General features: G+C 34.2%; 1 protein-coding gene and 1 long non-coding RNA gene across 7 annotated transcripts; one reads left to right on the plus strand and one right to left on the minus strand.

Annotated features, from left to right (window-relative positions):
• Nucleotides 1-601: 601 nt before the first annotated feature.
• On the plus strand, nt 602-8,839 carry LOC131161919 (sulfate transporter 1.3). Of its 6 annotated transcripts, none has more exons than XM_058117940.1 (15): nt 602-1,258; nt 1,350-1,470; nt 3,251-3,620; nt 3,725-3,773; nt 3,865-4,072; nt 4,289-4,463; nt 4,591-4,656; nt 4,751-4,864; nt 4,948-5,064; nt 5,175-5,301; nt 5,698-5,984; nt 6,095-6,285; nt 7,993-8,078; nt 8,180-8,256; nt 8,376-8,839. In XM_058117940.1, exons 3-15 carry the CDS (start codon nt 3,285-3,287, stop codon nt 8,517-8,519), a joined length of 1,977 nt encoding a protein of 658 aa, XP_057973923.1. In that variant the 5' UTR covers nt 602-1,258; nt 1,350-1,470; nt 3,251-3,284; the 3' UTR covers nt 8,520-8,839. The 6 variants fall into 6 exon arrangements, with proteins under 6 accessions (XP_057973923.1, XP_057973925.1, XP_057973927.1 ...); XM_058117942.1 differs by having other exon boundaries at nt 3,261-3,620; XM_058117944.1 differs by lacking the exons at nt 602-1,258; nt 1,350-1,470 and adding an exon at nt 2,795-2,842.
• Nucleotides 7,580-8,456, minus strand: LOC131161920 (uncharacterized). Its single transcript, XR_009138647.1, has 2 exons — nt 8,343-8,456; nt 7,580-8,235 (listed from the first exon to the last, which is right to left on the minus strand). It is a non-coding gene; the product is annotated as an uncharacterized LOC131161920 (long non-coding RNA).
• Nucleotides 8,840-26,562: the final 17,723 nt, after the last annotated feature.

The following is a 26,562-nucleotide window of genomic DNA, read 5'->3' on the forward strand; positions in this document are numbered from 1 at the left end:
GACAGTTTTTAATGCAATTTATATTACGCGTATCTAGATGCCAATTTGACATTTAGTTCCCTTGGATTACACAGTTTGTGAAAGATAATAAAATACAAATACTTTTCTTTATATTTATTATTATTATTATTAATTGTGACCATATACTATATGTGCTTGCTGTATTTTTAAATTTGTTATCTTTAAAAAAAGTAGGAAAAAGTTATGGAAACTTTTTAAATTTTATTCATGCTTATAAATTACTATTTTTAAAAAATAATATGGAGTCAAGAAAAAAAAAAGAAAATTGTGAAATTTTATATAAACTTTAAAATAGAACTAATTAAGTAAATTATTTTCTTTTTGAAATAATGATAGAGCTGGAGATCCATTTTTTGATAGTTATCTAATAGACTCAAATTAAGAAAATTTATTACTTTTAATCCCAATTATGGCTCAGTATTTGTCTTTATAGGGATAATACTTTACAGCGAAGACTTTCAAAGCCTCGTTCCGTCACTGAACCTGGACGGCCGTGCAGCCAGGTTCATCCGACTGCGACATACCCGCCGACCTAAAGTGCTGAGTTAGTGGAAACCACCGTGGCATTGACCGTTGACTATTGCATTGTCCACTAGCAAACGAAGTCGTTTCATTCCTCCTTTACGGCTTTCGAAGCCCACGCCGAGCGTGGCATTTCCGTAATTATTGCTTCTTCCCCGCCAAAGCAAACCGCAGGGAAAAGAAAAGAACCAGGACTTGAAATCAAACATAGGCAGCGGTGGTTGGGATACGGCAATACCGAACCCATTTTTTTCAAAAAGTTATTTTCTTATTTTTTTTAAAAAAAATCTATGCTATTTTCAAATCTTAAAGCAAAAAGGGTGTCGATCGCGCGTTGTATTCTGTTCATCTTCATTTTCTTTCTCATCTGCTCAGTTTGATTCGCCGAGAAAAAAGCCCAAGCGAATTTTCTCGGCGACCAAACAGAGCATCGTAAGCCTTTTTTCGCCAAGCGCACTCAGTATTGTTACTTTGTCAGAGGAGCATTTGTGTACGTGGTAAATTTCATTAATTTCTAATGAGAAAAATTACCGGAAATGTGGGGAGGGAGAAATCTCAGATTCACTGAACGTGGACGGGATTTGGGCTTGTTCGCTGTGATCTTATTGAAGAGCAGGTCAATTTGGATGATGATTGCATAATAAAAGTAGTAATTATCGATATTCCACAAAGACGAGGGCCATCGAGTGCGGTCGTATGGGAACCCAAAGGGAAGGTGGACACTGGCTCCTCTGTTCTCCTTTTCTGCTTTTGATTGATAAATTTTTTTTATTTTAATCTGCTGTCTTCTTCTTTTTCCTGTTTAGGTTATGAGACACAGTTTGATTTTTTGTGAAAGGGAACTTTTTGGATAGATGTTATCTCGTGCCTTTCCATCCACTATCGACGGCTTTCGTGCAAAGCATGTGAGCTGAGGAGGAAGCAGAGGTGGTGGTGATCTACATATTCTAATTCTATTTTTTAAGCTTTTATTTTTCCCAAAGGGCACTCAAATTGGAAATTACTGAACTGGGTATTTTCTGGGTGTTCATTTTATTGATTTATTTGCATTTACTTGTCCAAGTTTCTAGGCATGATTGGCTGTAATTAGATAAATTAATTAAACAGGATTTTTTTTTTTATTCTTCTCTTTTTTGGGCCAAAATTAAAAATGAAAATGAGTACTGCAGGCGTGGATCAGTAGTATGAAATATAAAAATAGTGATTCTGATTTGAGTAGTTGAATAGTTAAATGATGTTCAATATTGATCAAGTCAAGTTGGCTTTTAGGAGTTTCAAGAGGGACGTACTCTTATTGTTTTATTTTTATTCTTGATGTTTGTTTGGTAATAAACTACCTCCGTTATTCTAATTTTAATTAATATTTAGGATGCTCTGTCTTTTTTTATTTAAAAAAAAAAAAAGACAAGTTCATGCTCAACCAAGGTTTTACTTATAAGGTCTAGGACTTGGTTATTATTGTTCCAATACAAAACATTCTTTTGATTGATGACTAAATCTTCACTATGACAGAGTTAAGCATTTTCTTTTTGGAATTCTTTTTTCTATCCTTCTTTGGGTTCCTGTAGAACTGTAGAAGTGTTTACATCAAAATAGGGCCGTGGACAGGACATTGTCCTACATGATTGTTTGTTTATTATATTATAATTAAAAATGCTCTTTTCAGAGTCTTCTTGTGAGTTGTGAGGTTAGGGATCGCATCTCGCTTTTTTATTTCAATCAACTCAACATTCTTTGCAGCAGCACCATCCAAAAGGGAAGTTATTTTTGTTACTAATCATGAATTTTCAATCAATGTGGACCAAGAAAAGGACTAGGTAAGTTGACGTTGTGCTTCTAGTTTTCAATTAGCTGCCACCTGTACTTACTCCTGAGTCGAACCTCCAACTCTATTATAATGTTTGGTACATTGGAATGGAAAGGGCTAGAGCAGAATTTGAATAAAATTTTCAAGGAACATGTAGAAATAGAGTGATCATTTCATCCCTGCGTATCAAATACTGTGTATTTTCTTCTCTGTGAGCGCAAAAGTTACGGAAGCGATAATCGCCCATTGCATCAATTACTGGTTTTTAAGTAATCAATGGTTGGTCACTTCCAATTTTGATTTGTTCACAATGTTGTATCTGGCATTTAAGAGATCCAGGTTCATAGCATGAGTGATTACATAATCTCTCTTTCTGCTTGAAAAGTTTGACTTGTATTTCCTTTCAGACTCCTATATATACCCCATCCTTCTTTCCATTTGTCTAAGAAAGCTCCTCGTCTTGATTAACTACCATTCACTTAATTTGCTTTGGTTAGATTCAATTCCTTAGCTGTCAATGTGGACTGAACTAAGTTCCATCTTGTCATTTCAATAGTTTTGTTTTTCAACTCCAGATGTATGCATATTCGGACATCATTATAAACTGGGCTGAGCTGAACTCCATCTAGTTGCCTCAGTAGTTTACATTTGTGCATCCTTGATGCTTGCAAGTTTTTGAAATGATATAAATTCTCTCTCCTAGAAACTACAAGGCAAATTGAGATGATGGGTTCATGAAAAAAAAAAAAAAAAAAATTTGAGCCAGGGCATGTGTTACCATTTCTTGAATGTTCCTCTTGGTTTGACGGTAGTTTAAGATTTTGATCCTTCAATTACCGAACATCTGAAGTCAGCATTATGTTTTATTTTTGTGATAGTTGATTTCTTCATGGTTTTCAGTGCATTGCAGGAGAACGTCTAGTCCTTGTCTTTGATGGGTGATTCAAGTAACGAGGAGCTCAAAACAAAAGAGATGGACATTAGAAGCCTGTCATCCTCACAGAATCAGATGCAGAACACACTGTACATTCACAAGGTTGGAGTTCCTTCTAAGCAAAATCTCCTGAAGGAATTCACAGCTACTGTGAAGGAAACACTGTTTGCAGATGATCCTCTGCGCCCCTTCAAGGATCAGCCCAAGTCTCGAAAATTCATCCTAGGAATCCAGACTGTTTTCCCCATTGTTGGATGGGTGAGAAATTACAATCTTTCTAAATTCAAAGGGGACCTCATAGCTGGACTCACCATTGCAAGTTTGTGCATTCCCCAGGTAGATCAGAAACTTAAAATTTATTTTAAAATATGAAATTTTTAAAAGCAATATAGTTTTTCACATTTTAACAATCATGGTAATTCATTGAACTGCTATTACAGGACATTGGGTATGCAAAACTTGCCCATTTGGCTCCCCAATATGGGCTGTGTAAGTTTTGTACAATTCTACAGCTCGCATTCCCATATGTAGTCATTTTGTATTTGTTGTGAGAATTTCCTTCTTTTGCTCAAAATTACAGACTCCAGCTTTGTCCCACCTCTTATTTATGCCTTCATGGGCAGTTCAAGAGATATAGCTATAGGACCTGTGGCTGTAGTGTCTCTATTGTTAGGGACTCTTCTACGGAATGAGATTGATCCTATTAAAAATGCAGTTGAGTATCGGCGGCTTGCATTCACTGCTACATTTTTTGCTGGGATCACTCAAGTCTCCCTTGGGTTTTCCAGGTAACTAGGCTTTGCCTTTGTTTGAAGTACCTGAGCTCCATAAGTGAAAGTGAAATAAATAAATAAAGATTGAATGAATGAATGGAAGAACACCTATGTACAGGCATCCAATGGGCTTAACATTGACCCAAGGATGTGTCTTTTTCATTGCTTGTATTGTTGTTTACAGTTCCTTTTTTGATCTGTGGCTTTTGGTCACCTATTTATTGTTACCAGATTGGGCTTCTTGATAGACTTCTTATCTCATGCTGCAATTGTTGGTTTTATGGGAGGAGCTGCCATCACTATTGCCCTTCAGCAGCTTAAAGGATTCCTTGGCATACAGAATTTTACAACAAAGACTGATATTGTTTCGGTAATGCATTCAGTGTGGGGTTCAGTCCATCATGGAGTAAGTCTTCTCCCCTTTTCCTTTTCCCTGTCATTGTTGCAACTTTTTGGTGCAACAATAAGAATCCCCAATGAAAATCAACCTTTTATTTTCAAACTCAAGTTCTCATATTCACGACATATTGCAGTGGAACTGGCAGACTATAGTCATCAGCGCAACTTTTTTGGGTTTCCTTCTATTTGCGAAGTACCTTGTAAGAGTTTCTCCTTTGTTCTGCTGTTCACTTTAAAATTTTTATTGGATTGTGACTTTTTCCCTCCTGAATTCTGATATCATCCGTGGAACAGGGAAAGAAGAACAAGAAATATTTCTGGGTACCGGCGATTGCCCCACTAATTTCTGTTGTTTTGTCCACCTTTTTCGTCTATATTACCCATGCCGAGAAGAAAGGCGTTCAAATTGTAAGCACTTCTCATCATTTCCTTCTCCTATAACAGCAGCAGCGACAACATGGTAAACTAATTCATTAGCTTCTGTATGAAAGGTAAAGCACATAGAGAAAGGAATCAATCCACCGTCAGTGAATGAGATATATTTCAGTGGTGAATACCTCTCAAAAGGTTTTAGAATTGGTGTTGTGGCAGGCATGATAGCATTGACGGTGAGCTAATCCTACACTTGATCTCCAATTACCAAGATAAATTTGGTTTCCAGCTCTTGTACCTAATTTATTTATTACTTGTTCTTTTGGATGGGTGATTGATTTATCAGGAAGCCATAGCAATTGGAAGAACATTTGCTTCCATGAAGGACTATCAACTGGATGGGAATAAGGAAATGGTGGCCCTAGGAACAATGAATGTTGTTGGTTCGATGACTTCTTGCTATGTGGCAACAGGTGAGAAGAATGCACAAATTAATCCATTATTCAAAGAAAAGCATGAATTAAGTCGTGTGGTTTACTTGAATAGTGCTCAATGCTAAAAATGGGAAAATATGATCATTTCTGTAGCAATTTGAGCCATATAAGCCAATTTCTAGTCGCCACAAATAAATCCATGCATGCTGAGGAAGTCTCAACCGCCTCCATATTGCACCCTCATTCTTTTTTGGAATGAAGTTTTTGTATATATGAGAATGGAAAAAAGAAATGAACAACTGAAAGTTACATAGTTTGAATTGAATCAATATATGACAGGAATCCCCGAGTTGGTAACATGAAGTTAGTATGGGCAAGTGGGGTGAAAATGACTACAATTCAATTACTATTGACGTCTTCTTATTTCTTTTTCAGGTTCTTTCTCTCGCTCAGCAGTAAATTACATGGCTGGCTGCCAAACTGCAGTCTCCAACATTGTGATGTCCTGTGTTGTATTTCTAACCTTGGAATTTATCACTCCTCTCTTTAAGTACACTCCAAATGCCATTCTTTCTTCCATTATTATATCCGCGGTGATCAGCCTAATTGATTTAGAGGCAGCGGTTCTGATATGGAAGATTGACAAATTTGATTTTGTCGCTTGTGTGGGAGCCTTTTTCGGTGTGATTTTTGTCTCTGTTGAGATAGGCCTGTTGATTGCGGTAAGAGTTGGGATATGCATCATGTTGAATTCCTATTTGTCAACTAAGTGTGATCATTCCAGTTTCACTTGAATATATATAATATTTTTGTGTGTTTTTTGTTATGACAGGTCTCAATATCATTTGCTAAAATCCTTCTACAAGTTACGAGGCCACGGACTGCAGTTCTTGGGAAGCTCCCGAGAACAAATGTTTACAGAAACACCCAACAATATCCAGAAGCAACTAAGGTTCCTGGCATTTTGATTGTGAGAGTTGATTCTGCAATCTACTTTTCCAACTCCAACTACATAAAAGAAAGGTGCGAATGTTTAATAGGTTCTCCATGCATGGAATTCCCTCTTTAGACTTTCAGAACGATAAAGAAAACTAAACTCTCATATTATGTATCTAGGAAGCTTCAAATGGCCACCGTGCCAAACTATTTTTTTCTCTTCTTTTTTCTTTTTTCTTTTTTCTTTTTTTATTTTTTATTTTTTAAGTTTGTGTTTTGTGGGCAGTTGAGGGGGTAGGGGGGACTGAAATTGAAAAATATTTGAGCGTTGGTCCCCTCAAAGTAAAATTATTCAATTCCACTCTACAGAAGAATATCATGAGTGACTGCTTTGAAAAACTTAATAGTTGATATGGGAAAAAGATACAAGGGTAAAGTGGGATTTCCCTCTATGCATTAGCATAACTAGTAGGATAAGCAGCATTCTGATCTTCAAAAATAATGACCACAACAACTGAAAAGAACATCACACTGCGTTTGGGAGCATGGATTTCAGACTCCAGATTTGTATGTGGGTGGATTAGGACAAATTTCAATACAACTTTATGTTACATCTTATCCAAATCAAATACAAATTGAAATCCAAATTCTAGGTTTCTCCAAACGTAGGGTGAGAGTTTTGGAGAAATTCCATGCAAAAACTAAGTAGAAGGATATGACCACTGGAGTGTTTGAAATTAACGCCCAGTTAGCACTTGAAAAACATTAAGGTAGTGTTTGGAAGATCGGATTTTGGCCTCGATTTGAATTTGTGTAAATTTGAATGAAATTCAATACAATTTTATAATATGTTGGCCAAATCTCACAAATCTAAATTCGATGCCCGAAATCCGTACTTTGACATATAAGGTAAACCTTAGAGAAAGAAAAGTAAGGTATGAAGAAATTCACTTTTTCATATTTGGCTACCCAAGAAATTGAGACAAAATAATAGAACATGTAGTGAACCTATCAAAAAAATTTTGATTACACATTATTAATCTTTAATTTTTCTAAATTTTTAATCGTATTTGAATAAATTTTCATTCTTGAGTAATATTTGTTCCAGAAAGTAAAACATAAGAGAAATTGTTTTCTTTCTTCTTTTCTTTTTCTTTTCTCATCCATGATCCATGGAGCCTAAACCCCTGACCGCCCTTGGTAAATCAGAGGCCGTAAACTCCATGCCTGATCTACAACACAGTACTTGGGCAAAAAGCCAGCCACAGAAGTTCCCTCTCAGTACACATATTAAATTCTAAAATCAGGAAACAAATCTAAGCAGAACAATAACCATTCATATGCTAACCTGAAAAAAAAAAAAAGAATTGGGTAGCGACACTGACATGTAATATATGCTTTATTTTTTTATTTTGATGTACCCTCATCCAATATGTCAAAAGAATAAGATCACAAGGTCAAATATTCTTGTCTCGCACCATATTTTGCCATTGATTTTTTTGCTACAAGCAACTATGTGCACTAGTGTGTCTGAATTCTTTATCCAAGTATAGATCATTCAAGATGAGTCTAGGATTTTTCGATATTAACGCTATGTTTAGAGAGACCTTAGATTTGAATAAAATGCAATATAAAATTACATTAAAATTTGTCTAAATCTATCCAAAGCCAAATCCAAATCCAAGGTCGAAATTCATGCTTCCAAACACAGCATAAGGATACCTGTGTAAACTGTTCATCATACATCCTGTTGCTAGCTAACTGTCGGGTTGCTCAATATCTGCTTCCTTACAGGATATTGAGATGGTTGACTGATGAGGAAGAACAACTCAAAGCTGCATATCAACCACGAATACAGTTTTTGATTGTTGAGATGTCACGTAAGAAATTCTTATCCAAGTTCTCGAAGTCCATTTTAGCAAAACATGTCATGCATTTTCTACATCATTTAAACTGACTCACAATCTCGTGCTCTCTGCAGCTGTGACTGACATTGACACTAGCGGCATCCATGCCTTGGAAGAGTTACACAGGAGTCTCCAGAAGAAAGATATTCAAGTAAAAAAAATGAACACTAAAACTAATGCATTTCTTGTGGTTTTAGAAACAAGACACTACACATAATAGTAATATTACATTATTACCTCACAGAAAGTACTTTCCGTGCTTTTGTACAGCTCGTTTTGGCGAATCCTGGGCAGTTGGTGATCGACAAGCTTCATGCGTCGAATTTCGGAGACCTGATTGGGGACGACAAGATCTTCCTCACGGTGGCAGATGCCGTCATTACCTGTTCTCCAAAACTAGTCGAAGAAGCTTGACGATTGCCCGAAAACAAAAGCATACAACAGCAATGGGAGTAGAATGGTGAGAGTGAGGAGGTGTGAGAGGAAGAAGATGGGTTGCATATGTATAGCTTGTGTGGTGTAAATTGAGAGAAGTGCTATGGTCCAGTTGGGCAGCGTGCGTGAATGCAGCTGCTGGGGCTCTGATATAAAGGTGGTATGGAGTGTCTGTATCTTAACACAGAGGCAGAAATTCCTGATTAAGTTACACTCTCTTTTTTCTCCTCTTTATAAGAATCGCTATGTGTAGCTGATGGGTTCAATGATAATCTATTGTGCATTTGTGCTTTAGTTCAGGGACAATTCTCAACTTTTTTATTAATATTTTTTGTCTAACAAAAGAAACCAGCTGATGAGATTTCCACTCAGAGATGGGTGTGAGAATGCATTTGGCTTCCTTTGCGTCTAAGTTCATGGGGGGGCCAAAGGGAAACTGCTCCCTTGATGTGCATCCCAGCTCAACTCATATCCGAAAGCAAGAAGCTAACGTTGCTTTACTGTTTTTGTTTTTTAGTTGCTTAAGGATCAACTTTGCCAATCTACTGTCATATTTGTGAATTGTGATATGCCAACTTTTTTTTTTCTATGATTGCGGGATTTGAATTTCGAAACTTTGTGCCGGCCCCCATCTAGTGGATGAATGATTTATGTTGAGACTAAGATTACGCTTAGTTTACAACTTAATAATACATGAGAATAGAAAAGCAACTATATGGGAACTGATACAATAAATTTCACTCGGGCAAAAGCATAATCGTGAAATAAGTAGATAGTCAAATGATGGAACTTTAGAAAATTTATTTTCTATCTATTTTGAATTATAGATAAATAAATATTTTCATTGTCAAGTGCTTTATGATAACACTTATTCTTTTCTAAGCTAACAAAGTGAGTTTTTTACGGAATTAATAAAAAAAATAAAAAACACAGATGTGGGCGGAATGAGCAAATACTACACAATTATACTCAAATCAACTTTTCAGTATTAAAAAAAAATTACAAAACCTTGGGTAGCAGTCAAAGCATGGAAATTCAAAAAAAAAGGGAAGAAAATCTACTTTCCAAAAGTCGATTCTCTACGTCAGCGCCTACAACGATGAGACACCACGCACGGAGCACGGAAAAAAACATAAAATAACCAAACTAACTTTTGGAAAGTCAATTTGGTCCTGCCATCCACGTCGTCGAGCATGCATACACATTTCTTACGTGAAAAGTTACAAAATCGACTTTCTAAAAGTCGGTTTTGACATGCACTTATCAAACCCATTCACGTACCAAACCATGCAGCTCGTGCACTTACTTACCCCCTTCCCCACGTGCCCCCTCTCCTATTTATTCGTTTACTCCCCCTCCCCCCCCCCCCCCCCAACACTTTCACTCATCATTTCTCCTTCTTTCATTTCATTATTCTTCCTTTATCCTCCAACCTACTTCACCACCTCCAAGTGTTACGTGAACTTGTTGGAGATTTATTTGTAGAATTATTTTCTTGCAAAGGTCAGTAACGATGGTGTCAGCTAATTCACGGTTTAACTAATTTTCAGCTTTTACTTTTATTTTGTATATTAATTTCATTTCATATTGAGCTGTTGAGGTATTAATATATTCTATAAGATAATTGTTTATGTAAATGCATATATATATATATATATATATATATATATGTTCCATATTATCGTGATTTATGAAAATTTCTTTATGTTGTAGATAAACTATATTTTTGAAAATTCAGAATGACGTCAAATTTGTCAGCTAACAAAGTTATGATCTAATGATACATTAACGGTGAGATTATACACGGATCAATCGGTATTGAGTACAGTACAAGGCCAACGAAGGCCATTCGAGTTAGAGGAAGGATGAGGTTATAAAGTTTTAAACAAAAAATATATGATGGATTAAATATTGATCTAAATGAGTACATGTTAGAATTAACATTAAGATATCCGTAACAAGGGGGTGGTAGAAATTTTTTGTATGCCAATATCCCAACAAAAGATGATGCAGATGTTCTAATTGCGCTGGACCTACAAAGTTCTTGTTCGAACGTGTATATAGTTGAGATTTATGTTAAATGCATTCCTCGAGGCAACAGTATGGGTGAAGCTCCAACTGTGCAGGGGGAAGCATTTCTCTATCCTCAACCATGTAATGAATACGATACTACTGAGACGAGCAAACTATTTGATTACCTTTCATATGTGACAGCTGTGATGACCCAAAAATATATATACGATTAAAGCATAATTATAATAAAATAAAAATGGTCATTAAGTTAATATCAATATAGAAGTGTTTTTCTGTAGGGTCCTTGATTCCATGTTTGATGCCTAAGAAAGACCTTGTCTTAGCGAGTGCTCAGAGACCATTGCGGCTCAGTCGCTCCTTGGAGGTCGGCCTGGTCAAAATGGAATTTCATAGGATAAACAGGATAGACACTGTTTGTATACGTAAATAAGTATATATATACATAAAATAATGTTTTGACTAACATAATTTGCAGGAATATATGATACAACAATAATAATATAGGTATCATATGTGGGGCCCACAAGACTATATGGGGTCTACTTGAGTCCCGGAGCCACAAGACAATATACGTAAATAAGTACATAAAATAATGTTTTGACTGATATAATTTGTAAAAATATATGATAAAATAATAATAATATAGGTATCCTATGCGGGGCCCACAAGACTGTGTGGGGCCCACATGAGTCTCAAAGCCGTATGGAGGTTTACACGAGTCTCAAAGTTATGTAGGATACATAAAATCGTATAAGAGTTATTGGAGTTACGTACGATCCATTTTGGTCTCGAAGTTGTGTGAGGCCCACAAGACCATGTGTGTGATGACCCAAAAATATATATATATGATTAAAGTACAATAATAATAAAATAATAAAAATAGTCATTAAGTTAATATCAATACAGAAGTATTTTTCTGTAGGATCCTTGATTCCATGTTTGATGCCTAAGAAAGACCTTGTCTTAGCGAGTGCTCAGAGACCATTGCGGCTCAGTCGCTCCCTGGAGGTCGGCCTGGTCAAAATGGAATTTCATAGGATAAACAGGATAGATACTGTTTGTATACGTAAATAAGTATATATACATAAAATAGTGTTTTGACAGACATAATTTGTAGAAATACATAATAAGATGATAATAATATAGGTATCATATGTGGGGCCCACAAGACTATGTGGGGTCCACATGAGTCCCGGAGCCACAAGACACTGTTTATATACGTAAATGAGTACATAAAACAATGTTTTAACTGATATAACTTGAAGAAATATATGATAAAATAATAATAATATAGGTATCCTATGCGGGGCCCACAAGACTGTGTGGGGCCCACATGAGTCCCGAAACCGTATGAAGGTTTTCACAAGTCTCAAAACTATGCAGGATGCATAAAATCGTATAAGAGTTATTGGAATTACGTACGATCCATTGTGTGGGGCCCACAAGACTACATGGGGCCCACAAGACCATGTGGGGCCCACATGAGTTTTTAAAATTTAAATTTAATTCTTGTTCAAAAATAAAATAAAATAAAATAAATACTAAATATAGTTTAAAATTAATAACAATGATAATAATAATGATTAAGAAAAATAATAAAATAATAAAATAATAAAATAATAAAATAATTAGTTAGGTAATGGATTAATTAATAAGGTAAGTAATTAATTAAAAATTTATTTAGTGAGAATGGTGGCAAGCACTCCCAAATGGCCTCCACTCAAGTTTAAAATTAATAACAATGATAATAATAATGATAATAATGATTAAGAAAAATAATAAAATAATAAAATAATTAGTTAGGTAATGGATTAATTAATTAGGTAAGTAATTAATTAAAAATTTATTTAGTGGGAATGGTGGCAAGCACTCCCAAATAGCCTCCACTCAACCCATACCTTGCCCATCCTTTGCCCATTCTTTAATTTTTAAAATTATAATTTCACCCATCTCCCCACACTTTTATAAATTCTATTTCTTCCCCAAAATTTTCCTATAAATAGGGAGCTCTCAACCTTCATTTTTCACAACAATTTTCCAAGGAAGAGAAGGATTAGTGAGTGAAAGAATTTGTGGTGGAGAGAGAATTTTTGAATAAATTCTCAATCACCCACTTTTTCCGATCTCATTTCTTAAAGATAATTATTGTGTTCGTAGCACACGGTAAAAGAAGAAGGTAAGTAAATTTTGATTATGTTAGTTTCTTTTTATTTTAAATTCATACCCGAGCTTATTTTGTACGTAAATTTTAATTATGTCAATTAGTTCCACAAAATTTTCATGAGTTTATTTTCACGCATATTTAATTATACCAGTTCTATCTTTAATATACTTGCATCTATTTTTGGGTTAAGAAATGTTCCAATCTTCTCGGGTAAATTTTCAGCATTTCTTTCTATTCAAAAATAAAATTATATATATATTTTTAACACAAAAATTGTGTGGCATGAGTTTATTTCTACGTTACATTTTTTATGTAAATATGAGTAAAGATAAGATTTTCACGATATTATTTTAAATTGCATAAATGATAATAAGATGATTTTCAAACCCCTTATGGCAACGAAAGTTCAAAGTTACAGATGCTCGGTACCGCAGCTTAAAGTTTATACGGATCAGAGTGCACCCACACTGTTTACAGAGTGGTTATTTATGTTAGTGGATTTCTCCTGAGTGCACACCTGGTTTAAGTCCAGGACTTAATAAGGAAAATCTCACTTAAAGTTTACGTACGTTGATTTAGTTTGGTCGGCCAGCCAGCTAAGTCCAGTCTTCGGACCGCACAACCCAGTCATGGGGGTAAACATGACTTACGGCAAACAGGCCTAAGGGTGGTTTTTATAATATATGTTTATACATATTTAATTACGTATACAAGTTACTGATGATTTGAAGGAAAAGTATAAGTTTACGTGAAAAGGATCATTCTGGTGCTTAAATGAGGATCTAAGGAAAACGTATAAGGAAAAGTATATGTATGTTTATCATTAAATGTTTTTACAGTTTTAAAGTTAAAAGTTTAATTTAGCAGTTATAATATATGATTATAAAAATTTACTGTTGAAATTGATGACAAAAGTTTTATGCAGAAATTTTTAAATTTATATTTATTCTAAAAGCAGTCTAGAAGTTATATTATTAAATATTGTTTTACAAAATTCTTTAAAAGCTCATTTTAGCCACACACTAATAATAATCTTATTTACTTACTGAGCGTCGTCTCACCCCAATCATATTTTATTTCAGATAACTCTGAAGGACATGTCGGAAATCAGGCTTAGCAAGCATGCGGGTGGGGATTAGAAAAATAAAGATTAATTAGAAATATAGTATGATTTCAGATATTTACGTTTGTGTAATTTTCTTCTTTTGAAATAAGTGATTGTAACATGAATAATTAGCGCTCTGGTTTGAATAAAAATTGAGTGTATTTTGCTTCCGCTGTAAATTAGTAGTAAAAAGTTAATATCCCAGGCCCCTCGGGGTCGGGGTGTTACAATGTGGGGCCCACATGAGTTTTCAAAATTTAAATTTAATTCTTATTCAAAAATAAATAATAAAATAAATGATTACTAAAAATAGTTTAAAAGTAATAATAATAAGAATAATAATGATAATAATGATAAAGAAAAATAATAAAATAATAAAATAATAAAATAATTAATTAACTAATTGATTAATTAATTAGGTAAGTAATTAATTAAAAATTTATTGAGAATGGTGGCAAGCACTCCCACATGGCCTCCATTCCCATCCCACACTCAACTCATACCTTACCCATACCTTGCCCATTCTTTAATTTTTAAAATTTTAATTTCACCCCATCTCCCCACACTTTTATAAATTTCATTTCTTCCCCAAAATTTTCCTATAAATAGGGAGCTCTCAACCTTCATTTTTCACAATAATTTTCCAAAGAAGAGAAGGATTAGTGAGTGAAAGAAATTGTGGTGGAGAGAGAATTTTTAAATAAGTTCTCAATCACCCACTCTTTCCGATCTCATTTTTTAAAGATAGTTATTGTGTTCGTAGCACGCTGTAAAAGAAGAAGGTAAGTAAATTTTGATTATGTTAGTTTCTTTTTTTTTTAAATTCATACCCGAGTTTATTTTGTACGTAAATTTTAATTATGTTACTTAGTTACACAAAATTTCCATGAGTTTATTTTAATGCATATTTAATTATACCAGTTCTATCTTTAATATACTTGCATCTATTTTTGGGTTAAGAAATGTTCCAATCCCCTCGGGTAAATTTTCAGCATTTCTTTCTATTCAAAAATAAAATTATATATATATATATTTAACACAAAAATTGTGTGGCATGAGTTTATTTGTACGTTGCATTTTTATGAAAATATGAGTAAAGATGAGATTTTCACGATATTATTTTTAAATTGCATAAATTATAATAAGATGATTTTAAAACCCCTTATGGCAACGAAAGTTCAAAGTTACAGATGCTCGGTACCGCAGCTTAAAGTTTATACGGATCAGAGTGCACCCACACTGTTTACAGAGTGGTTATTTATGTTAGTGGATTTCTCCTGAGTGCACACCTGGTTCCGGACCAGGACTTAATAAGGAAAATCTCACTTAAAGTTTACGTACGTTGATTTAGTTTGGTCGGCCAGCCAGCTAAGTCCAATCTTCGGACCGCACAACCCAGTCATGGGGGTAAACATGACTTACGGCAAACAGGCCTAAGGGTGGTTTTTATAATATATGTTTATACATATTTAATTACGTGTACAAAGTTACTGATGATTTGAAGGAAAAGTGTAAGTTTACGTGAAAATGATCATTTTGGTGCTTAAATGACGATCTAAGGAAAACGTATAAGGAAAAGTATATATATGTTTATCATTAAATATTTTTACAGTTTTAAAGTTAAAAATTTAATTTAACAGTTATAGTATATGATTGTAAAAATTTACTATTGAAATTTATGATAAAAGTTTTATGCAAAAATTTTTAAATTTATGTTTATTCTAAAAGCAGTCTTGAAGTTATAGTATTAAATATTGTTTTATGAAATTCTTTAAAAACTCATTTTGGTCACACACTAATAATAATCTTATTTACTTACTGAGCGTCGTCTCACCCCAATCATATTTTATTTCAGATAACTCTGAAGGACATGTCGGAAATCAGGCTTAGCAAGCATGCGGGTGGGGATTAGAAAAATAAAAATTGATTAGAAATATTAGTATGATTTCAGATATTTATGTTTGTGTAATTTTTCTTTTTTTGAAATAAATGATTGTAATATGGATAATTAGTGCTCTGGTTTAATAAAAATTGAGTTTATTTTGCTTCCGCTGTAAATTAGTAGTAAAAAGTTAATATCCCAGACCCCTCGGGGTCGGGGTGTTACAACAGCGGCTTTGGATTTGAATGACGTCCCCAGTAAATCATTTCAGCCGAAATTTTTGTCAACAAAGATTCAACATAAGGAAGCTACTTTGCATGGATTCAATGTGGGAAGCAGTTATTGTAAAGATCCAAAAAATTAAAAATGATTAAAATAATTAGAAATAATAATAATAATAATAATAATAATAATAATAAATAAAATAATAAATAAACAATAAAAGGAATAGTATGAAAAAAATGATTAAAAAATAAAATATAATAAAATAAATTAATTATTAATTAATTGAATTAATAAATTAATTAAATGTTATTTAATTGAATTAATTAAGTAAATTCAAGTAATGTAATGATTGAATTAAATAAATTGGATTTCAATTTGAAATCCAATTCAATTGAAATCCATACCTTTGTTCACGCTCAAATCTCTCTCCCTCTCACTCACTTCCCAGATCTCCATCTTCGTCTCTATCCTTCTCTCTCTCTCTCTGTCCTCTCATTTCTCGACAGATATTTGGCTAATTGGAAAACGAAAGGTACCGTTAGGTTCCTAGCTCCGCCACCGACATTTCTACTAGAACGGATTTGTTGTAGGAGAGGCGTAGATACCATTCCTGGGGTAAAGTAAATTTTTTCAATTTACTCAATTTCTTCTTAGATCTTCAACCAAATCGACAATCGGGTACCACCATGAGGTCCTAGTCGCAATCATCATCATTTTGGGTGGAGTAAATTTTCAATTTGGGGTTTTTAATCCCGACTTCAAAGCGAGAGTGGGATTTGGGAAAATAAGTAAATTGGTTATATTTGAGGGTATAATTATTTATTTGAAATTTAAGAGCCTAGGAAATATTAAAATAGTATTTTATTTAAGATTGATTTAATTGAATTAGGATTTTTGAACAAGGGTCTGGGTGAGCGCCGCAGGCATCTGTGTGGGATTCCTGTTGGTGTAGTTCAAGTATTTAGGTAAGGGGAAATTATATATTAAATCAAGTTTTACGAAATAAAAGATAAAGAATTATGTTATACTTATGTATATGTTTTGGTATAGGTTTCAAAATGTCAACCATGTAAATTATGTTTCTGAACCTAAGATCGCTTATTTAGCTATGTATATGTGAAAATGGACTGATGAAAGTAAAAGATATTTTCTAGAAAATTATGTAAGAAATGGAAATTATATTTTCAGTATTCAAATGCTAAATGTGAGTTGACTTATTTTACAAGGAATATGTATGAATTTTATTGCTAAATTGTATGGTATGAGTAAATGTAAATTATGTGCAAATATATGTTAAATGTATAAGATGCAGGCTAAGTAAATAATGCATTGAGAATGAAATATAATATGAACTATGCTGCTTGTGTATGTTAATGCAACCATGTAAATGTAAGATAGCTGAAAAGAGTCATGTTAACAGATTCTAGCGCATTTCTATGTGGACTGACTAATAACGGCTAAAGAGTAGTTGTAGTACGAGTGAATGAAATGAAAATGGAATTAAATGGCAATGAAATGACAATGGAATAAAAGGTGAAATGTGAACGATGCAAATGGGAAAGAGTCACTTAAAGTGAAATGAAATGAAATGTTAAAGCTATGAACATGGACAGTTATAAATGGCTGAATAATGACAGAAAGAATAATGTATTATGATATTAGAAGTATTTATGCTAATAGAATATGTTACAACTAGGGTGGGGCATACTCTTCACCTAAGGGCTTGCTAAGAAAGGCGAGTGCGCTAGTAGTATTAGATGTAGCAGTAGGTTGTATAACGCACTAAGGCAGTGGGAACCTACTTGTATGGGCGGGTAGATTTCTCTATCCTTGGGGCCTTCGCTTGTAAACCTTTCTTTGAATTGTGTGAGTACGAGATCAATCTAACACTAGAAGGCTTACTGGGTAAGGTGAGTGCCCTGATATGCTTCAGTAGTGACCTTCGAGTTGCCAAATGTATCAGAGCAGAGGGGTGCTACTTGTATGGGCGGGTAATCACCCCTATCCTTGGGTAATCTCATGGGTTAAATCTTTTGCACGTGATTGATTAGGTTCAGAGAATGATTTCAGAAATTATGTTAATGATTTGCAAATGATGAATAATATGTTATATACAAACCTCATCTTAGCCACACACTATTTTAATATATTGTTTATTCCCTTACTGAGATGTGTCTCACCCGATTACAAATTTATCCTTTTCAGGACCACCATGTAAACGAGCTTAGAGAGCTCGAGGTTTTATAACATTTTTGAGAGATATAAGAAAAAGGGTATTAACATTTTAATGATGTTTTTGGGAATGTAAATATTTTATGTTTTATGTCTTATGTTTTAAGGTTGATAAGAAAGGAATGATTGTGAATATTGGATGTTTTTGGGGATATGTATATATGTTGAATACAAGTGGATGATTAATTCATTATGGTTGGTAGGCAGGTATAGGAAAACTCTAATATTATATGATTGAGGATTATATTTATGTTTTCCGCTGCGTATTGATTTATTGATTATTAGGATTTTTTCAGGTATAACGCATCAGACCACGTTTAAGGGTTCAGTGCGTTACAGTTATCATCACAAACCACAACTATCAACAGAGTATAGGCATGACCAAAGTTCACCTAGAGCTGTGTCTATATCAGTCTTCGAAATAGTTCCATCTATTGTGTTGACTCTACGAGTCCAATCTGGTTTTGATAATGACAAATCAATTGGTATTTGATTTGTGCATTAAGCTTGTGAACATGAACTATATTAAGCATGCACGAAAGGATAACGAGTCATGGAAGTCAAAAGTAAAGTTGACATATCTTGGCAAGATCCATGGAACTCAAAGAGTACGAGAATCAAGATGCAAGCGGCAAAGTTCAAGAACGTCATGGGAATGAGTACTTAGAACTCATGTATTTACATTTTCGTATGATTTAATTTGAGGCTCAACTTATACCTTAGAATGACTTTAAGACTCATACATTTCATGAACATCATTAGGGGACTTTCATGGACTTAAAAATGTTCTTAAAACCATGGAATGTATTTTTATAAAGGACCTAAGAAAGAGAGCAAAGTAGATTTTTAAATTAGAAAGGAAAAATTCAGAAAAAGGGCACTTCGGTAGCCTAAACTCAACCTCAGTCGCCTGAAGAATTTTTTTAGGAGCCTGAAGATTAAGTTCAGTAGCCTGAAGAATTAATGGGAAACACAGAATCTGGCCGAGGCACTTCGGTCGCTTGAACTTGGGACTTCAGGCACCTGAATTCACCACTTCAGCCTGAACCATACTTTAGTCGCCTGACCCTGTATTCCAAGTTAATTTTTCAAATCTTTAAGGGACTTCGATCGCCTGGGCTTCGACCCTAGTCGCCTGAACTTGCGGGAAAACTTAAAATCATATTTTTATTAAAAGAACTCGCGAGCTATTTCTTTGATCCAACGGTTGAAATCAATTCTAAGGGTAAGACACTATATATACTGAATATCTAAATCCTAATAAAAAAGCCAAGATCAACGAGAAGAAAAGAGAACACTTTTTGAAAGCGAATTGAGAATGTTGAGCACTTTGCTATACGATTGCCTGCACTTCAACTTATACTTATCAAGCTTGGGCAAATCAACTCAGAAAAACAAAGGGATCCCATATACTCTTCTTGATTTCATTCTGGTGTTTCTAGTTAAGAGTTATTCTCATAGAGTTTCATTCTCTAAACAGATTTTTTTGATTGATATTCATTTTTCAAAGAGATTGGTATTGCAAAATCTATTTTTGATTAAGTATTAAGAGGTTGATCTTGTGTGTGTGTGTGTCTATATATATTGATCTTGTGTGTGTGTGTGTCTATATATATATATAATCACTTTGATATGATTACACTTGAAAAGAGCTTTAACTATTGATTAAATACTTTAGGTTCAAGTGAGTTTTTCCTTTCAAAGACTTGATATTTTTTAATACTACAAATCCACTTGATTGGATATCCTTGAAGTTCATAAATATATATATTGTTGAAGGATATTTTGTGAAATAGACTACATTAGTTTTTGATCTTTGGAATACATATCGTCAATATATATACTTGCATATTACAAAGATTTTGTTGTGATTGAATATTTGAAAGAAAGCCTTTTGATTTTGATTAATATAATATTCAAGATAAAGCTTTTAATAAGTTCACATTAGATATATTTGTGCATTTTTACAAAGTGAACTAGAACCCTAATATACTTCAAAGCGTTTCAAATATACCTTTACTTGGGAGTTTTTGATAAAAAAAGGATTTGTGTGTTGAGGCATATCATTCATAAACGATTGTATCGTTTCATACATTCTGAGCTTCAAGTTACATCATATGTTAATGTATTAAGAATTTGAATTGTACTCACTAGCTTTTGTTGGAAGCGATTTTGAGTGTTTTACAGATTTCATTGTATTCACGGTTCGGCTTGTGAAGCGGGGTTTGAGGAGAGAGTTGTATCTCTTGTAAGCAGTAGATTAGGAGGGAGTTGTACCTCTTATAAGCAGCGGATTGTAAGGGAAGTTCCGTCCCAATTTAAGGAATAGGGATTATAGTGAAATCCTTGAGTAGGTTGCTCAAGGCGAGGACGTAGGCCGAGTTAGCTGAACTTTGTAAAAATTGCGTTTGTCTTCTCTCTTCCCTTAACTCTTTACTTTCCGCACTACATTATATTATTTGCATTGCATTTGGATGTTAATTACTTTACATACAATTAATTGGGTAAAAAGAACTCATTGATAAAATAATTTTAATTCTGTCATAAATCCATGAAATTGATTTGTTAAATATACAAATAAGGATTAAGTGGTAAATAGGTTTAAAGAATTTTAAAATACCCAATTCATCCCCCCCCCCTCTCTTGGGATTACACCTAAATCAACATATTGTCATGAATGAGAGGGGGCATACATGGTCTGGCCAATGCAACCTAATATGGACTGTGACCATGAATCAGAGGAAGAATAGGATTTACAAGAGGATTTTGAAAAGGTAGACGCGAGGGTATATTAAGCCAGTGGATGGAATAATTATGGGGTTCAGCATGAAGAACTTGTCATGCCTCCTCAGAACACACTTGTGGGTCAGAGAAGGGTACGTGATGTGCCACTATTAGTGCACATGATCGATGTCAAAGTCGATAATACCATAAATGAATTTGAAAGTTCCCTTAAGGGCACTCGATGAGATGGTGTCACAAAATTTGGGAAGTGTATGATTTTTGACATGAAGGATGATCTAATCCACTCTGTGCACATCCACCATGCACAAACACACCACAACTTCAAGGTGATGCAATCCACCCCAACCACATGGGTGGTTAGGTGAAATGAAGACGAGAGTTGTGCTTGGCGGTTGCGTGCAACTCAATGTAGAAAACATGGGCTCTTTGAAATTACACAATACAGAGGGCCACATACATGCATAAATGAGACTCTCTTGCAAGACCACACGCAACTGAAGTCCAGCTTAGTCGCAAATGAAATCATTAAAATTATCAAGAGTGATGTTGGTGCTTCCATTGAATCTTTGCAAGCACACCTGAGGTCAAAGTACCAATACCATGTCTCGTATAGAATGGTATGGATCGGGAAGAAAATAGCAGTTACAAAGGTGTTTGGAGACTAGGATCATATCAAATGCTTCCAAAGTCGATGCATGTTATGTGTGAAACAAATCCAGGTACAAAGATGAAGTGGGTGTGGACAGAAATCTATGATGCTAACAATGCTACTATTTTGACATGTGTATTTTGGTCATTTGCAGCATCAATACAGGGATTTCGTCATTGTTCTCCAATTCTAGGTGTGGATGGAACACACTTGTGCAGGAAATATAAAGGTAAATTGTTAATTGCAACGGCCCCTGATGCAAATCAATAAATATTTCCTGTAGCATTTGCAATTGTTGAGGAGGAGATTTTGCAAACATGGTCTTGGTTCCTTAAGTGCATTCGAGATGAAGTGACTGATCGGGATAATTTGTGTCTTATATCAGACATAAATCCTGGTATTATTGGTGTCACTCGTCAAAATGTTGATTGGAAACTGCCATGTGTGCACCATAGGTTTTGCTTGCGTCATTGTTAGCAACTTCAACAAGAGGGTGCACAATACTATGCTCAAGAGGATGGTTGAAATAGCTGGTAGGGAGTGCCAAGTTAGGAATTCAATGGTATGATGGAAAGAATCCTAATGGAAGGTGGGCTAACTGTAAACTCCTTTTTTGAAGAGATACCTCCTCACATGTGGATGCAATATCATGATGGTGGTCAAAGGTATGGAAACATGACCACGAATCTTATAGAATGTTTTAATGTCGTTCTAAAAGGAACTTGCAGTCTACTGATAATGGCCATTGTCCAGATGACATTTTATCATGTTGCGTAGTACTTTAGTGCTCGGCGAGAGGCATCTCGCCAAGCAATGGAGTTGGGGAACGGTTACACCCCACATATGTTGTTGCAAATGCAGAGGAGGGAAATGGCGTATGCTGGACATAAGGTTATCAACTTCAATATTTAAATGGGATTGTTCAGTATTCAAGCTACACTGCACCAGCCAAATAAGGGTCGAAATATTCAAACAGTTGACATTAAGATATGTTAGTGTACATGTAAGGACTCGAACCCGAATGGGTTATTGCATATAAATTTTTAGCAGACGCACATAAATCTAAATTATTTTTATTACCAGAGCACTAATTTGTTTTATTACAAATATTTGTCTCAACTATTAAAGTGAAAATTTCTAAAATTTTAAAATACACAAACATATTATAAATTGTATTATGCTAAATTTTTATTCTACTCTACTCTTTCTACTCCCACCCATGCACTTACTATGCCAGATTTCTAATACTCTTCAAAATTATCTGAAATGTAAAATAACGATTAGGGTGAGATAACGCTCAGTAAGTAAATAAGATTATTATTAGTGTGTGGTCAAAATGAGCTTTTAAAATAAATGTGAATTTAAAATTTTCTACATAGAACTTTTACCATCAACTACAGTAGTAAAATTTTATAACTATATACTATAATTGTTAAATTAAACTTTTAACTTTAAAACTGTAATTATAATATTTAATTATATACATATACACTTTTCCTTACACGTTTCCTTTAGATCATCATTTAGGCACAAAAATGGTCATGTTCACATAAACATATATTTTTCCCTCAAATCATCAATAGCTCTATACACGTAATTAAATATGTATAAATATATACTGTAAAAATCACTCTTAGGTCTGTTAGTCATAAGTCATGTTTACCCCCATGACTAGGTTGTGCAATCTTGTAGTGACCCAGAGAATTATGATATTTAAATAATGGAATTTTAAACAGGACTTCGTTGACGAACACAGGGGATTTGTTAATGAGAACACATGAGGGGCTCGTTGACGGGGACGTGTCTCGTCGACGAGGGGATACCGAGAGGATGTTTTGGCAATTTTGAATTTCGTCAACGAGGGGTAGAGTTCATCGACGAATTGCCTTCTTGACCTTGTCGATGAGGTGACGTGGCTCGTCAATGAAGGCCAGTGTATAAATAGCTCAAACTTCATTTTTTGGTTGAATTTCGATGCACCAAACCCTCTCTCTCTCCTCCCTTCGTTCCCCATCCCTTCTCTATAAGTTTCTAGGCGGATTTACGCCAGTTCGACGATCTGAAGCCACCACGACACTTGTTGGCCTTACAAGACTTAACATCTTGTTTTGATGCTAACAAACAAGTAGAACTTAACATGATTTGTTTAAGTGATGTATTTTTAGGACTCAATGATGAATGAAAGGTTAAAGAATTCATGAAAGCTTGTACTTCAAATAAGGATGATTATATCAAGCTTGAAGCATGGATTCAAAAATGGATTTAATGATAAAGCTTGAAGATAATGAGAGCATAAAGATTAAAAAGAACTTAATGAAAGCTCAAAGAAAGATGAAGCAAGTATAAAGACCTCAAGGAATTCAAGAATTGGAAATTTGAAGGAGTTTATAGGAAATTTTGTATAAGTACTTCAAATAATTTCAATATGGATACATGAAACTCTTAGGTAAATTTTATTGGACCTAGATACCTTTAAACATACTTGAAAAATATTTTTATAAGATCAAAAATTATTTCAAAAAGGTTAGAATCATTTTTGGAATGAAAAGCACCGAAAAGAGGTTTTTCCAAATGTTGTTAATTTTTCTACATCTGCATTGAGGTGTATTTTTATCTATCAAAAAATATTTATTTTAAAATGTGTTTAACATGAAAATTTTAGGATTTTCTCTTAGCTTTCATTTGACTTTAATATCATCAAATTTGGAGTTACAAAGAAAAAGTTATGACCGAAAAACAAAGGGTACTCGAAGTTGACAGCAACAAGTAAAATGCCTGAATCAGGACAGGCGCCTGGGTGGTCAAGCCAGGCGACTAGCTATGTCCTAGCAGGCGACTGCCACCCTACTGTCCCTGCTGCTCCTTTAAAAATAACATGGCAGGTGACTAGTGGATTGGGGCAGGCGACTGCCACGAACAGAATTTGAAAAAAAACCTTAACGGAAACATTTTTTAAATGGCTTGCTTGGGGCTCAAACTTTGTGAAAACTTAGAGGATACTCCAAGTCACTTGGGGACCAAGTTACATACCTTTTAAAGTCTATAAATAAGCCTCAAAGATCATTGAATCAATGTACTAAGAATTCAAATTTAGCAAAAATTCAAAATCTCTCTCAATTGCTCTCAAATTCTCAAGGCTCTCTCTTGCTGTCAACTTGCACGAATTCAACTAAGTTTTTATTGATCTTCTTCCACCGGAATTGTGCTACAAATTCTAAATCTTTCAAACATTGAAAGAATTAATCGGTGATATACTTCATTGAACTTCAAGTTAATTTCCATATTGTTATTTACTTTGAAGTATATTATAGTTTTGAATTGTTGTACTAATCAGCTCTTTTAGGTGCAAATTCTTTGTACACAAATATTTGATTTGTATCTTGTAGATTGACGATTTCAAGGGTTGTTTGGATTGTTAGCTAAGCAAGGGGATATTACTTAGAGAGGCGGGCTCTAGCCTATGTAAGGAGTGACCGAACGAGGAGATATCTTTTGAAGAAGGCAGGCTCTAGCCTTAACCAAGGAGTGTTGTAAAGGTATTGTTCCGCCCGTCAAAGGGATAGGTTTAGTGAATCTTTTGGTGGTTTTCCAAAGGTGAGGACGTAGGCTGAGTATAAGCCGAACCTCGTAAAAATCTCTGTCTCACTCTCTCTTTCCCTATTCTTATTTTCAGTACATATTTAAATTGCGTGGATGATTTAAATTTAAAATCATATAAATTACGTATATTTGGAAATTAAGTAAACCTTAAAGTTTGATTTTGATTTAGGTTGCGAAAACTGAAAGGGAGTACGTTGGTTGAACCATTCTTTGCGAAAACCATACGGGAGTATGTTACTTGGCTAAACACCCCAAAGATAAATTAACTTAAGAGTTTATTTGAATTCTGAAGTTTGGAAAGAATAATTGGATTTTATATTGAACATCATATTGAAGAAGAAATTTCATATATACAAGGCTTTGTTCAAAACTCACATTCACCACAGGGCTAAAAACATCAAAAGCTGAAAGTTACATATATTATATTGATTGTGATTGGATGGTATAAAGATTTGTTTTATATTCCAAGAGTCTTAAATCTTGAATGATTTCATCAATCTAATAGTGCTACAGTGAACTTAAATTTGGTAAATAAAGTGTGGTTGTGTTGGTTTGGAAATTGTGATTAATTGTTTGATTATTTTTTCTTTCAAAGTGTGGTTGAAGATTGAATATTTAATTTTGTTTAATTGTGTCGTTGATTGATTGTTCAAAAGAAACCAAGTTCTTGTTTGATTGACAAAATAAATAAACAAGTCAAAGAATTGGTTAAATATTAAAAGAAGTTAAAGACTTTAAAAAGAAATTTTTAAAAACCAATTCACCCCCCCCCCTCCTGGGAAGCTATTCCTAATTTCAATTGGTATCAGAGCGGGGTTATAACAAATCTTAATTAGTAGCTATAAAAAGATCTAAATGGCTCAATTAGGCGTAGCTCACTTTGGAGAGGGACAATCTTCAACTAGGCCTCCTATTTTTTGTGGACACAACCATACTTTTTGGAAAAAGAGAATGCAAATATTTTTCTAAACCATAGATTGGAAAGTTTGGGAGGTTGACACAGATGGTGATATAATTCCTACCAAATTAGTAGATGGAAAACAAATCCCTAAGGAAAAGAAGGATATGAAAGACTTAGACCATAAGATGCTACAAGTTAATGCTAGTTCTATGAATGCATTATATTGTGCTCTAGATGCTAATGAATTTAATCGAGTAATGACTTACAAATCAGCTAATGAGATATGGGATAAGCTAGAAGTAACATATGAAGGAACAACGGATGTTAGTGATAATAGGGTTGATATGCTCACAAGCAAATATGAAGCATTTAAAATGAACCCGAATGAATCCATATCCAGCATGTATACTAGGTTCACTCATATAATAAATTCCCTAAATGCCTTAGGAAAAACTTACACTACTTATGAGATGATAAGAAAAATT

This window comes from Malania oleifera, chromosome 8 (genome assembly GCF_029873635.1).
Source record: "Malania oleifera isolate guangnan ecotype guangnan chromosome 8, ASM2987363v1, whole genome shotgun sequence".
NCBI lineage: Eukaryota > Viridiplantae > Streptophyta > Magnoliopsida > Santalales > Ximeniaceae > Malania > Malania oleifera.

What these genes read in the sequence shown, in the direction of transcription:
- LOC131161919 (XM_058117940.1), top strand. Translation starts at nt 3,285, where the DNA reads ATGGGTGATTCAAGTAACGAGGAGCTCAAAACAAAAGAGATGGACATT. An exon ending in AGATAGGCCTGTTGATTGCG is followed by an intron (nt 5,985 to 6,094) that starts GTAAGAGTTGGG and finishes TTGTTATGACAG; the next exon opens with GTCTCAATATCATTTGCTAA. An exon ending in TCCAACTACATAAAAGAAAG is followed by an intron (nt 6,286 to 7,992) that starts GTGCGAATGTTT and finishes GCTTCCTTACAG; the next exon opens with GATATTGAGATGGTTGACTG.